Below are 13,284 nucleotides of genomic sequence, written 5' to 3'. Positions count from 1 at the left end.
TAATTTTGATTTTATCAAAAGCAAAACATCTGCCCACCTAAAGGCACCACTAACTTATACTTTCCACCCCAGTGGTGTCACAGGTCTGGATGGAATCACTCTCCCACCCGTGCCCACCCACTTCAAACAACTGAAAACTGGACCAAACACGTGAAACGATGGTTTTCGGACACTGGACTGCAATCCGGAGAGGAGAGACACGAGTGGGTGAGCATCACGATGCCCAGATCCCTCAGAGGAAGCTCCTCGTGGCCCACCCTGTGGGCGCCAGGGTGGGGTGGGCTCTGGCCTCGGGGGGGAAGGAGCTCGGATCCAAGCGTGCCGGGGGCTGCCGGTGGGCGGACCTGGGCCCGGGCTGCATCTTCAGGAGGGAAATACACTGAGCTTGGGGCCCAAAGTCCGGGATGCAGGCTCTAGTCCACAGGACTGGGTGCGCCCATCACCTCCCAGCCTCCAGGGCGGCCCCAGAGCATCGGCCAGCCCGCCCTGCGCCCCCCAGCACGGACGCCTGCAGCCGCCCCCTCCGCACAGTGGTGGAGTGTTACTATCCTTGGCTGTAACCTGAGCAGCTGCCCATTAAAATTCCATTAGTTTCGAAGGCTTGAGCTGCAGTTGATATTTCTAATTATTGTGAAATTAAAATTGTCCCTATAATTTAAGGATAATTGCAGGAGATGCCAGCTGGCACCCTGGGGAGCCGCACTGTTCCCGGAGAACTTGGAAGGTCTCTTGAAAGTCCTCTGAACAGGAAAAGACGAAGGCGTTTTGGAAAATAAGGGAGGTGGGGGTCAGGCATGAAGCCGGAATCTAAATTTCAACAGTAATGGGCTTTTGTGAGCTGAGCTCGTGGCCTGCGGGGCAAGCAGCTGGGGAGAGGCGGGCCCCCAGACCCCCGGCAGCCTGAGCTGTGGGCTTGACAGGAGTAGTAACACACCGAGTAATAAGATGGGAAAGTTCCAGAAGCTGGTGGAAAGCTTGGGGGGCGAGGCCTGCATTGAGGGCACTTTGTGGATGTGAAATGAGACGGCAGCTGGAGCAGGAGGGAGGGCGGGGTCTGTGTGCCGGGCCCTCCCCGGGGAGCGAGGCCCCCACGCTGACTGTGACCTCTGAGCTGAGAGCAGCCCGGGTCCCCAGGGCCCTGCCCACACCTGCGGCCCTCCCGGCCTCCCCTATCCCGACTCGGGGACCCCGTACACGCATGGCGTGAGGGGCCCTGGCCCTAGGATGCTGCGCGCCCCCCGGGCTCCCCTTCTGCTGTTGGGGCCTTGCTCAAGGTGCCAAGAGGGCCCAGCTCTCACCAGGGTTCTGCACGTATTCCCCCCATCCCCCCAGCGCTGCCAGCCTGCCTGTGTGTGTCTGCCTGCCAAGGTGGGCCAGGTGGGTGGCAGTCTGGCCACACGATCCCCGTGACATGGCGCGTGTCACCGGCTTTCCAAGCGGCAATGGGTAGGCCCTCGTGACCCCTCTGCCCCCCATTCAGCTGCCTCCACTTGGCTGGTACATTGTTCCAGGAGCCGCTGTTGCCAATACCCTTTCCCCTTTCTGGTACTAAATTCTCTGTTAAAAATTGAGTTTGGCTGCAAAAAACAGAGGCCAGAAATAACACTGACATGGGATGGAATTTTATTTCTCTCTCACATAAGAGAAGCCAGGCCCACACAGCAGCTTCACGGCGCAGGCAGATGCCAGGGCCCTCAGTCTTTCTGCTCTGTTGGGCTTGTGGCTTTCATCCTCAAGAGGGCCTCATAGTCCTGGAAGGCTGCTGGAGAGCCAGACATCTCCTCCATCTCCCCTGTTGCTGGGCAGGAAGCAGGAGAAAGTGGGGAAAGGGCAAGAAAAACCCACATACCTGCCTATCACTTTCTTAAGGAGGTTTCCTAGAGTTTGCACCTAACTTCCTCAGATGCCTTACTTGCCACCCTAAATTGCAAGGGACTTTGGTCAGATTTAGTTGGAACATTGTTGCCCAGAATAATATAAGCATTTTGTCATTGAGGAAGGAAAGCATGGATACTGACGGGCCTTTAGCGGCTCTGCCACGGGGGAGGGGAGGGAGGGTCTTCGGTGCACTGTCTGTTACAGGGGAAACCTGAATCAACCTTGACACCAAACAGCAGAGATCTGAATGAAGGAACTGAGGTCTGTCCTCAGCTCCTCAAGGGCAGGGACACAGTATCACAGCCCCTGAACCTGAGCAGGTGCCCCCAAAATGCCGTGGAACCAGTTCCCCGAAATGGCTCACGTGGCCAGTTACACTGCACCAGACAAACTGGAACATCTGAGACAGCTGTGTCTCTCCCCTGCTGCGTCGATGCCCCTAACCCCCCACGACCGCAAGCCACTGCAGCCTTCAGAGCATCCTGGCCTCCGCTTCACTTCCGCCTTCCCAGCCTCACACAACCTCACCCTTGACCCTGGGACCCTGGGAGCACATGGGGTGAGGAGTTCTGGCCAGCACGGTTCCAATGGAACACTCCAGAAGACAGTGTCAGAAAGCTGCCTGGGGCCCTCAGAGGCAGCACCTGCTGGAGAAGGGTTAATTCTATCAAATCTTGGCCCTTGAGTCCATGGCTTAATCTGCCGTGTGACCAAATGGCAGATACACACAAAGCACTTCAGTTCCAGGCCTGCGGGGAGGTTGGGGAAAAGCACGTGTGCAGCTGTTTGAGCTGCTGGCTGAAAAATACACACACATTTTAATGCAACAACTTTTTACTTGAAGGAAGGACTGATAGAAGCTCTGATTATTCAGACCTGGCAGACATTTTCTTGAAAACGACAAAGTGAGCCTGTCCCTTCAAGGAAAACGGAGTGTTTGTGACCAACAATAAAATTCAAGCTTTCATGCAAAGACTGGGATTTTGAAAAACCTGCATCCACCACCATAAGCTCGCCAACTTACCAAACTAAAGACTTTTCTGCTGAGACTGATGGTGACATTCACAAAAGCGACACTTTGATACATGACTGTCACTTCCATTGCTTGGTGATCCGTTATCTTCCAAATGCCCAGTGTGTGATGCCACAGGAACAAGTGTGCATAAGGACTGGTCCAGGCGCAGGACGGACAGATGGATTCCAGTAAGACAGAAGTGAAAGTTCATCGATACGATTTCAGATTCCACGTTGCAACCAGCCCGAGAGGGACCACCGCTTGTTGAGTTTGGGTGTCGTCACGAGGAAGAACGTCCGTGACCTGAAGATGTTATTAAACCTTCCTTTCTTTCCCAAACGTGTAAGCGTGTGAGTCTGGAGTTCCCAGATTCTCTCACATTTTCCAACCAAGCCATGTGCCACAGTGGACGCTGACCTCTCTGAAGCCAGAGATTTGAGGAAAGGTGACACGATGCCACTCTTCTCGCTAAAACTTCTTGTTTTGGAAAACATATTTTCCACGTAATTGTTACTTAGGTTACCATTGTAGTGAGTTTATTGTTATTTTGAAGTGAATATTTCTTAAATCTTAGGTTTAATTTCTAATAAGGTACTCCAACAGGTATTAATGTTGGCAGTTAGAACCCACATAAACGAAAAGCTCTTGGCATCTTCAATACTTTTGAGGAGTGTTATTTATGGGGGTCCTGAGGCCCCAGATTGAGAACTCAGCCCTGGGCTGGCACGTGTGGGAACGGCCCGGCTGACGAGCTTTACTAGGAAATGCCAGATGGCTCCTCGGAATGGTTGCATCAGTCTATATGGCCACCGGCCGTGCCCGAGTCTTCGTTTCTTGACGTTCTCCCCATCTCACGAGTGTGAAATGCATGTTCGCATTTAATTTCATATTTTCCCAATGCCTCCTTGGAGCTGAGCACGTCTTCCCACTTCTATCAGCCTCGGAGTTTTTGCCCTATTCCTTTTTCATGTGAATTTTAAAATAATTCCACCCATTTCAAAACAAAGAAGTGCAGTGTTATTGAGAGCAGAGTTGGGATTACATTAATAAAATTATATTATATTTTGGAGTTTCTGGGAGAATGCTAAGTCTCTCCACACGCTCAGATATTGTTTTAAATGTTCTTTTTTTGGATAGGTAAGAAGTGGATTTATTTAGAGAGATACACATTCCATAGACATAATGCAGTCTGTCTCAAAAGGTGAGAACAGGGCTTCCCTGGTGGCGCAGTGGTTGAGAGTCCGCCTGCCGATGCAGGGGACGCGGGTTCCTGCCCCGGTCCGGGAAGATCCCACATGCCGCGGAGCGGCTGGGCCCGTGAGCCATGGCCGCTGAGCCTGCGCGTCCGGAGCCTGTGCTCCGCAACGGGAGAGGCCACAACAGTGAGAGGCCCGCGTACCGCAAAAAAAAAGAAAAAAAATAAAGCGGTGAGACAGCCTTGGGAGAAACACACTTCACAGACAGAGTGTGGGCCAGCTCAGAAGGCGGGAGGCCTGTTTTACATTTTTCAATGAGACTGAATAGTTTTCTTCATATAATCCTATACCTTTCTGCTTGAATTCACTGGTAGATATTCTATAGCTCTGAATCATAACTGTGAATTTTTCCATCCGCATATTTAACGGGTTTAGGGTAGTTTTAATGTGCTCTTGATCTTTTCTATACTTTGGTTTTCTGGGTATATAAAAATATTACCTGAAAATAAAGGTATTTTTAATTTCTTCATGTCGTCTCTTATCCTGCTTATTTTGTTTGTCTTAATGCATTAGTGATAAATGTCAAGCAACAAAATAATAATGGTGCAAGTGAGCACAGGGCACACCTGGCAGCGCACACCTGGCAGCACACACCCGGCAGCGCACACCCGGCAGGGCACACCTAGCAGCGCACTCCCAGCAGGGCATACGCGGCAGCACACTCCCGGCAGGGCACACCTGGCAGCACACACCCGGCAGCGCACACCCGGCAGGGCACACCTAGCAGCGCACTCCTGGCAGCTGGGGCTCGTGGGAATACTTGCAAGTTGACACGGCAGGGCTCCACCCCTGCTGCAGAGCCGGGTAAACATTCCCCAGACACACCACCTCTTCAGTCCCAAAGTGCAATGGTTTGAGTCCACAGCACGTGCTCTCCGAGGGGATCCCGCCGGGCCGTCCTGCCCACCCGGCCCCGCCCTCCACGCTGCACAGGACACCCAGCCCCTCCCTCCAGCAGACAGGCGTCTACACCACCTGGCTCACTGGGGGTGCTCTGACACCAGCAGAGCCCTGGTTACTGGCTGGCTGCCCTCAAGGGTCATGGAGGTTCAGATGAGCTGGTGGCTGTCACACAGGGAGACTGCGGCAGCCTCCTGCAGGGCCCCGGCTTCCACTCCCCACCCCGCAGCCCCACAAAAAATCCCAGCAGTTTGCTGAGCAACAGTCAGAGGAGCTTTTCCACCCCATAAGTCACCTGTCACTAACTCACCCACTGTGTCTCCTCAGAACCCTGCTGTGTGGCAGCAACTTGCTAGTCCAGGGCTGAACCAGGCATTCCTTGTAAAACAGAGAGCCACGGAGGGTTTTGCCCATCACCCAGCTGCACGGGGTGGGGCCACAGCGCACCCTGCGAGGGGATCAAGGCGACAGGATGGGGACTCCCCTGGCAGTCCAGTGGTTAGGACTCTGCGCTTCCACCGCACGGGGCCCGGCTTTGATCCCTGGTCGGGGAACTAAGAGCCCGCACGCCTCACGGCGTGGCCCCCACCCCCCAAAAAAGGTGACAGGACGAAGCCCTCCACACTCCAGACAGAGGACGTGAAGACCGTGGCAGGGTACTCTGTGCTTTGGACAAACAATCAGGCCCTCGGACAGGTAGACGTGTATCTCAGCAAGTTTTAATGAATCCGGTTCTTCCCATACAGAGAAAAGCGCTACAGCCATTAACTGAGACGTCTGTTCTTTGTGACTAGCTGCGACCTTTCACTGGGACCTGACTGCCATATCTCCTACCCAAAGTCACATACCAAGAGGCTTCTTTCTCCCCACTCTTTTGGAAGAGCGTCCTCAGAGCTACGGAGTGGCAGCGTCCCAGGCTACGTCCCCAGGGAGGCCCTGAACAAGACGTAACCCCCGGCTCTCCTGTGGTGCCTTCTTTCAGCCACCTGGGCCCCGATGAGACTCAGGAGGAACTGGGGGGCGGGGGGGCTCTGGAAGGGCTTTCCTGCTGGCAGATCTCGCAGTGCTGAGGCTCCCCCCCCAGCCCCTCTCCCTCCCGGGGAGGCAGCCCCTGGATGGCTGCCGGCTATGTGCGCCCACGGCCAGCCCGGCCCTGCCCTGCCAGCACTTTCACAACCTGCTGTTACCTGGCTTCTCCACTCACTCGCCTGCCTGCCCCCCCGAGTGTCAGCTCCCCGAGGCTGGGCCTCGTCTCATCCCCGCCGCATCCCTGGGCAGAGACGGTGGAACAGGACAGGGTGTCCCCAGAGGGCAGGGTCACCACTGTTATTAGCGCTGTCGGGACGCCCAACGTCCCGGGGGGGACAGATGAAAAGGCCGCTGAAGGCGGTGCGGGCCTCTGGGGTTGGCCCGGGTATTCGAGGCTCTCGGGGCCGACGCAGCAGACCCAGGGAGGGGGACACACCTGCCCCCGCGCTGCGTCCACCCGCTTCGTCTTGGGAGGGACCGCCTGCGCCTCCCTCCAGGGCTGCACCGTGACCTCCGCTTCCAGGCAGTGATGAAAATGACACGTTTAACATCAAAAGCCGTTCCGAGTACCGTTGACAGCGACGATACTGGAGAGCAGATTCCGGGAGGCTCTTCCCGGGAGCTGCCCTGCAGTGAGCCCGGGGCCCCGGCCGCGTGCCCGGGGGGCTTTAATGCTGGAGGCCGAGGCGGCGGCGGCGGGGGGCCGGTGGGCGGCCTAGACCCCGGACTTGGCGATGATCTTCTCGAGCAGGCTCATCATGCGCTCCTGCAGCTGCAGGCCCTGCGCCTGCAGGAGGCTGTGCTGGTCCAGCCCGCGGCGCACCTCGCGGCACGTCTCCTCCAGGGCGCGGCTGAGCCGGCGCTGCTCCTCCAGCATCGTCTCCAGCAGCCGCAGCTTCTTCCTCTGCAAGTGGCCGCCCTGTCCCTTGCGTTTCTTCACGGGCCGCTCGTCCGACCTGGAAGGACAGCGCCAGCGTGTGGACGGCTGGCCACGGAGCCCGGGCCTGCCCGACCCTCCCGGCCGCCACCGGGCACACGGGGTGCTGGGCTACCGTCCACGCACGTGAGGGCTGGGCCCTCCCACCACGAAGGGGGTGCAGGCTTAGGAGGCGGGGGGTCCCTGCCACGAGAGCACCCCCAAACCCGCTGAGCTGGGTGGGCATACCCTGGGCTCTCTGCTCGGGGGTGGGGCATCCCGGGTCTAACCGGCCCCCACGGGTGGGCAGGGAGCTGCCAAACCCCACCAGGCCCCAAGATCCTGCCCGTCCCCGAGCCCAGGCCCTCTGCTTCTGTGCAGAAGATTCGTGACCCCGCCAACCTCAGGGGCAGAGAGCAGAGCTCGGCCCCGAGAGGGAGAACAGCCCCACGTCCCAGTCCTGGTGCAATGCCTGGGGCAGCTGTCAGTCTGGGAACTGGGCTCAATCCATGGAAACAACTGTCCGTAAATCTCAGACTTCCCTGCAACTCGGCCTGGCCACCAGCAAAGGCATTTCTGTCTGGGGTCTTTGCTGAGAACAAACGGAGCAGCAGCCCCCCAGATGGGGGTGTCAGACTGGAGGGGCCCCCGGAGATGCCTTCCTCACCCCACCCTACTCCCATCTGACAGACCTGAGACCAGGCTCAGGGGAGGCAGGGCCACGGCTCAAATCCACACTCTTCCTGTTCTCTCCCCCACTGGCCAACTCCTATTCATCCGTGAAAGCCCAGCCCAAACGTCACCTCCTCTGGCTCCCCGGCCCCCACACCACAGGGGTGTGTCTCCCGCACACCTGACTGAGGGCATCTTTAGGCAGGGTCAGCACATGCCTGGCAGGACGCCGTGGACGGCAGAGGGGCTGCCTCCCCCCACTGCAGCCAGGCTCCGAGCACACCCTGGAGGCTCAGCCTGACACCCCCTCCCCGGTGCTGAGAGACCAGCCGGCCCGGCCAGGCCAGGGAGAAGGGGACCCCAGGGCACGGTCTGCTTGGGGTAGGGGGAGCGCAAGAGCCAGAGGCCGAGGGAAGGCGGGAGCGCTCGCCTCTAATCCCAGCCCTCCTTGGAGAAGGTCCTGATTTATCCCCATTTCACAGAGGGAGGCTGAGGCCCAGAGAGATCAAGGACTTTCCACACAGCTAAGCGGTGACGGAGCAGGAGATGCACCCAGTCTGTGGACATGACAGCCCAAGCTTCGGGAACCACCTGCCTTCCTGTCTCTGGCCTCCCTGCCCCTGGGGGCTGGTGCATACTACCTAGGCTTCCGCGGCCGGCCCGGGCCGGCCGAGGATGCCGCCGCCAGGACAGCCCCCTCGCGGCCCTCAGCCCCCTCTCCGGAGGGCGGGTGCCCGGCCCCGCTGGTGTGGAGGCAAGAGAGGGAAGCACACACACTACCTGAACTTAAGGGACAGTAAGCTGGAGGAGCTGGCGGAGCCATCGTCCTGGAAGCGGCCTTCGTAGGAGCACTGCTTATACGGTAAGTACAGAGGGGTGGACTTAGCAGACGGCGACAGGGACGCCTCGGTCTGGGACGTGGAGGGCCCCGGCTGCTGGCCGTCCGGCAGTTTGCCATCACAGGACTCGGGGACCTTGGCCAGAATCCTATCAATGGCTAGGTAATAGGGCCAGTCGGGCGGGACGGACTCGCTATCTGTCATGCATTTTAATTTCCTGAAACGAAAGACACAAGAGCCAAGGGTGAGAAACAGCTGCTCCCGGCCCTGCCTCGCCCGGCCCTCGGCGGAGGGGCACTCGGGGGCTCCGGACCTGGGGGAGCCACGTGGCAGCCAGGCCTCCCCAGAAAAATCGGCCAGGCCCCAGGGCCAAGGTGACATGGGACTCAGCAAGAAGTCAGGCTCGGGACCTACACCGCCTTGGATGTTGGAAAGGATGCACGTGCCCCAGTGTGAGTGCCGGGACCTTGGGCTCATTCGTCCTCTCTTTGCTTTTCTGGCATTTCTAAACTCTCTGCAATGAACAAATGCTGCTTTTTAATAAGTTAACCGGCAATAACCAAATATATGGTATAATACCAACATGGGAATAAAACGTAATATAATGTGTTACGCAAACGTAAAGTACGGTCGTATAATAAACGCGCTTTTCTTAAGAGGACGCCCTGGGCAGCAAGAAGCTCAGAAGGTAAGAGCACAGGCCTCAGTGTCCAGCACATCTGAGTCTGCCTCTCATCGCCATCGCTTTGCTGTGTGACCATCAGCAGGTCCATTAACCTCTCTGAGCCTCCATTTTCACATCAGTAAAATGGGGATGATCAAAGCAAACTCCTCACGTGGCCGTCACTCTCGGGAAGATTTAAGAAGACAACGCCCGGTGTCTGGCAAACAGCAAGCTGTCAGATATTCTCGGCTGAAGGTGCCAGGAGGACCCGGGCTGGGCCGGACGGGGTCCCTTCCCACACTGCCTGACGTCCCCCACCCCCACTCGGGCCCCAGGCCCAGGGTCTGCACTGCACGGCTCTGCCCACTGCGGGCCTGAGCCCATCCGAGGCCCTGCATCTTGCTTCCCTCCCCTGCAGACGGAACCTGAAGGTCCCTGGGCCTTGGCTGTCCCCTGGGAGGTGAGGGATGGGGAGAGGCGGCCGCAAGACAGCTGGGCAGCACCAGCCAGGCCAGGAAAGAGGCCACGGGGTTTCCCGGGCCCCTGGCCTCAGCTTCCAGCACCCATGTTCCTGCCCCTCGCTCTTCCCGCTGTGGCGAGGCCTTTGAGCAACAGAGCGCCCCGTGGCCAGACGGCCTCTGTCTCTGACAAGGGGTTCCCTGCCAGGGTGCGGCCGCCGGTCACACTGGTCACTGCAGATAACGAGCTGACCACCTGAAAGAGTGGCCCCCCGCGGAGGTGCGTGGCTCAGGGCAGCAGGCAGAGGCGGGCGAGGCAGGACCCAGCAGCGCCCAGCAAGCAGGAGCAGCGCCCAGCAAGCAGACTGTCCTCAGCAGGAAGCCCGGGACAGGCCACGTGGGGACGAGCAGGCCGCTCCAGCCTCCTGACCACGGACCACCGTCCATCCCGCGGAGGGCGACACGGACATGGGCACAGCGGGTGGACGATGGTGCTCGGGGCCCAGCCCCCGCCCGGGCTCCCCCCCAGGCCCTCCGCAGGCATCCCCCCAGCTCCTGGTCTGTCAACTCAAGCCAGCCCACTCCTCGGAGAAATAAGGAAAGGCCCGCCCTGGCATGGGGAGCACCTGAACGGTGTGCCAACAAAACACCCCCCACGGAACCTGGCCACCCCCAGGCTTCCTTAACCAGCATTTTTTTTTTTTTTCCGGTTACACTGAGCGACTTGCGGCATCCTAGTGCCCCAACCAGGGATTGAACCTGGGCGGCGACAGTGAGAGCACAGAGTCCTAACCGCTGGACCGCCAGGGAACTCCCCCGACAATCTTAATATATAAAAAGCTGTCTCCGGGGCTTCCCTGGTGGCGCAGTGGTTGAGAGTCCGCCTGCCAATGCAGGGGACATGGGTTCGTGCCCCGGTCTGGGAAGGTCCCACGTGCTGCGCAGCGGCTGGGCCCGTGAGCCATGGCCGCTGAGCCTGTGCGGTCACACACACACACACACACACACACACACACACACACACACACACACACACACAAAGCTGTCTCGGGACTTCCCTGGCGGTCCAGAGGTTAGGACTCCGTGTTTTCACTGCCGAGGGCCCAGGTTCAATCCCCGGTCGGGGAACTGAGATCCTGCAAGCCCTGCGGTGCGGCCAATAAATAAATAAATAAATAAACAAACAAACAAGGATTGTTTTTTTAAAAAAAAAGCTGTCGTGAAAAAATAACTAAAGTCTCTGCTGTGGGAGGCTCTGGGTGGCGGGGGGAGAAAGAACCAGTCGTGCAGCCAAAGCGTTGGCCTGTGAGGGGCTGTGTGGCCTTGGGCAAGTCCCTCTCCTGCTCTGGGTCTCTGTTTCCCCATCGGTGTACGGGAGCTGACAGATACCACGGTGTGCAAGTGCTTCCTAAACTGTGAAGTGCTGTCCGCGAGGGGGCCCTGGGCCCTCTCAGCCATACCCTCATCTCCTGTGGCCTCTGGGGCCCACATCCCTCTTCCAGGAATGGAACAGAATCCCTCCCCTGGGACTCTGAAGAAGCTTTCAGGATAAATAATGAATGACCCGGCTAGACACCAGTCAGGGCCCTGGAGCTATGGAGTCAGACAGGAGTAAGACAGCCTGCGTCACCTCCGCAGCTCCCTCCTCACCGGGCAGGGGCGGGTGGGGGGCGGGGGGCAGGTGCGCCTACACGCTGCTCGGCCCTTCTGTCAGGAGCCGGTGACTGGAATCTGACAGACTTTACCTAAGCGACTCCTCGGATGCCTTTGGACCCCAGCAGCCGCCTGTTTTCCACCCCGGGGCCTGGCTGGGGGCCAAGCTGGGGGTCAGAAATGGGCCTTCGGAGAGGCCAGGCTCAGGACCTCCAAGGGCCAGAAAAAGTTAAATGGATGCAACTGAAACAGCCTCTGGTTGCCCAGGGCCCTGGGGAGCCCCTGCACGTCCCCAGGCTCCAGACGGGCTGGGAGCGTCAGGCCAGGAGGGGTGAGGCCTCTCCTTGCTTGTTCGAGGTGGGCATGGGAGTCGGGGTGAGGGTCCTCTCACCCACGGTGTGGCTCAAGGTGCCCGAGGCCAACCTGCAGGGCCTCGTCCACACGCAGCTCTGTGCCCCTGCCCACAGCGGCCACTAGGAGGGCCAGAAGTGGCCTGGGCCGGGACCAGCTGGGTCCCGGCACGGCCCCCTAGACGGCCCCCTCCCCCCCCACCCCCGCACACTGACAGGCTCTTGGGGGCTGCCCAGGCCGCCCCCAGGGCCCATGCTCTCGGTGCCACTCTCCCCCTAGAGCCCAGCTGCTGCTTGACCTTTACCTGCCCTGACCCACGCCACACCTCTGACCTTTGCCCTCCCTGTGACCCTCTCCTCACCGTGAGCCCCTGCAGATAGGCCTGGCCTCACACTCCACGGTGCTGGGCACATGGGGCCACAGGGCTCCGTCCCGGACGCCAGAGCTGCCCCTGCCGGAGCCGCGCGCTTGGCCCCGACCGGGCTCCTCCCACGGCAGCCAGGGCAGGGGGCCTCCTCCCGGGAGCGGACCCTCCCGGGCACTCAGGGCTTCTGCTGAGCCCTCCACGCCCCGCCCAGGCCCCAAGGCCAGCGCTGTGCTGTGCTCACAGCAGGCTCAGCGAATGCTGAAGATGACAGAGCGGCAGGACAGGCCGGCTCGCGGGCCTGGCGGCTGAGCCTCCTCCGGCCTCAGTTTCCCGCCCACACAGCAGCACCCGCCACCCTGCGGAGCAGAGCCAAGGCTGGGGGGCCGAGTGGGAGTCGCCCGCGGGCCTGGGGGGTGGTGCCCTGGCCGAGGCCTGGGGAGCCGGGGTCAGCCCCAGCCCGGCCCTCCTGTGCCTCGGTTTCCCCCCTCCCCTCCCCCATGGCTTCTGCTGGTCCCCTCTCACTTACACAAAGCCAGGACCCACCCCCCTCCTGACTCAGCTCCGGGGATGTCCTGGCCGGGGCGGGGGCGGGGGGGGGGCGGTGTCCCTGTGCGGACCGCCTGCCCAGCGAGCCTGGGGCGCCTGGGGCTCTGTGGCGGCGACAGCGGTGGCCGCGGGCCTACCTGTACTGGAAGGTCATGTTGGTGATCTTGATCTTGATCTCCTCGCCCAGCCGGCGCTCGCCGGTCATCTCCAGCAGCTTGCTGGCCATCTTCTCGTAGACCTTGGCGTTGCGCTTGGTCTGCTTCAGCTCGTCGAAGAACTCCTCCCAGACGAGCATGAGGCCGCGCATCTCCGCGTCCGTCCAGTTGCGGGCCCGCCGGTGCTTCTCCGTCTGCGAGGACACGAGGTAGCCGGGCACCTCAGCCGCTGCCATGCCGGGGTCACCTGCGGGGTTAAAGAGCGCGCTCGGGCCGGGCCGCGTGGGGCCTGCGCACCACGGCGGCGGGAGCCCCGCTCCTGGAAGGCAGCTCCTCGCTCAAAATGGGGCCTACATCTGACAGGCAGGAATTTAGTTAAAAGCTTTTAAACGGGAAACGTCATTTTGATGTCACGTTTCCATAGCAACAGAGCAACTGCATAAGCTACAACAACAGAAACCTTTTAACTGAAAGCGCAGGAATCAGGGCCGCCCTGACGGGCCATCAACATTGCAGTGAGCGAGCCAGACCCCAAACCGGCGGCCCGGGCTCCCGGCCCAGCCCCGCGCCCCAGCCCTGTCGCCA

The 13,284-nt window shown here is 59.8% G+C and overlaps 1 protein-coding gene across 1 annotated transcript; it reads right to left on the bottom strand.

Moving 5' to 3' along the window:
- Positions 1-6,793: 6,793 nt before the first annotated feature.
- Positions 6,794-12,935, bottom strand: MSANTD1 (Myb/SANT DNA binding domain containing 1; the record flags this gene model as incomplete). Its single annotated transcript, XM_082838053.1, has 3 exons — positions 6,794-7,034; positions 8,447-8,722; positions 12,682-12,935. 3 exons carry the CDS (start codon positions 12,933-12,935, stop codon positions 6,794-6,796), a joined length of 771 nt encoding a protein of 256 aa, XP_082694179.1.
- Between the last annotated feature and the right edge of the window lie 349 nt (positions 12,936-13,284).

The sequence above is a fragment of the Leucopleurus acutus genome (assembly GCF_964270905.1).
Source record: "Leucopleurus acutus genome assembly, chromosome: 4".
NCBI lineage: Eukaryota > Metazoa > Chordata > Mammalia > Artiodactyla > Delphinidae > Leucopleurus > Leucopleurus acutus.
Note: the sequence above shows the minus strand (reverse complement) of the source record. Positions and strands in the feature narration are given on the sequence as shown.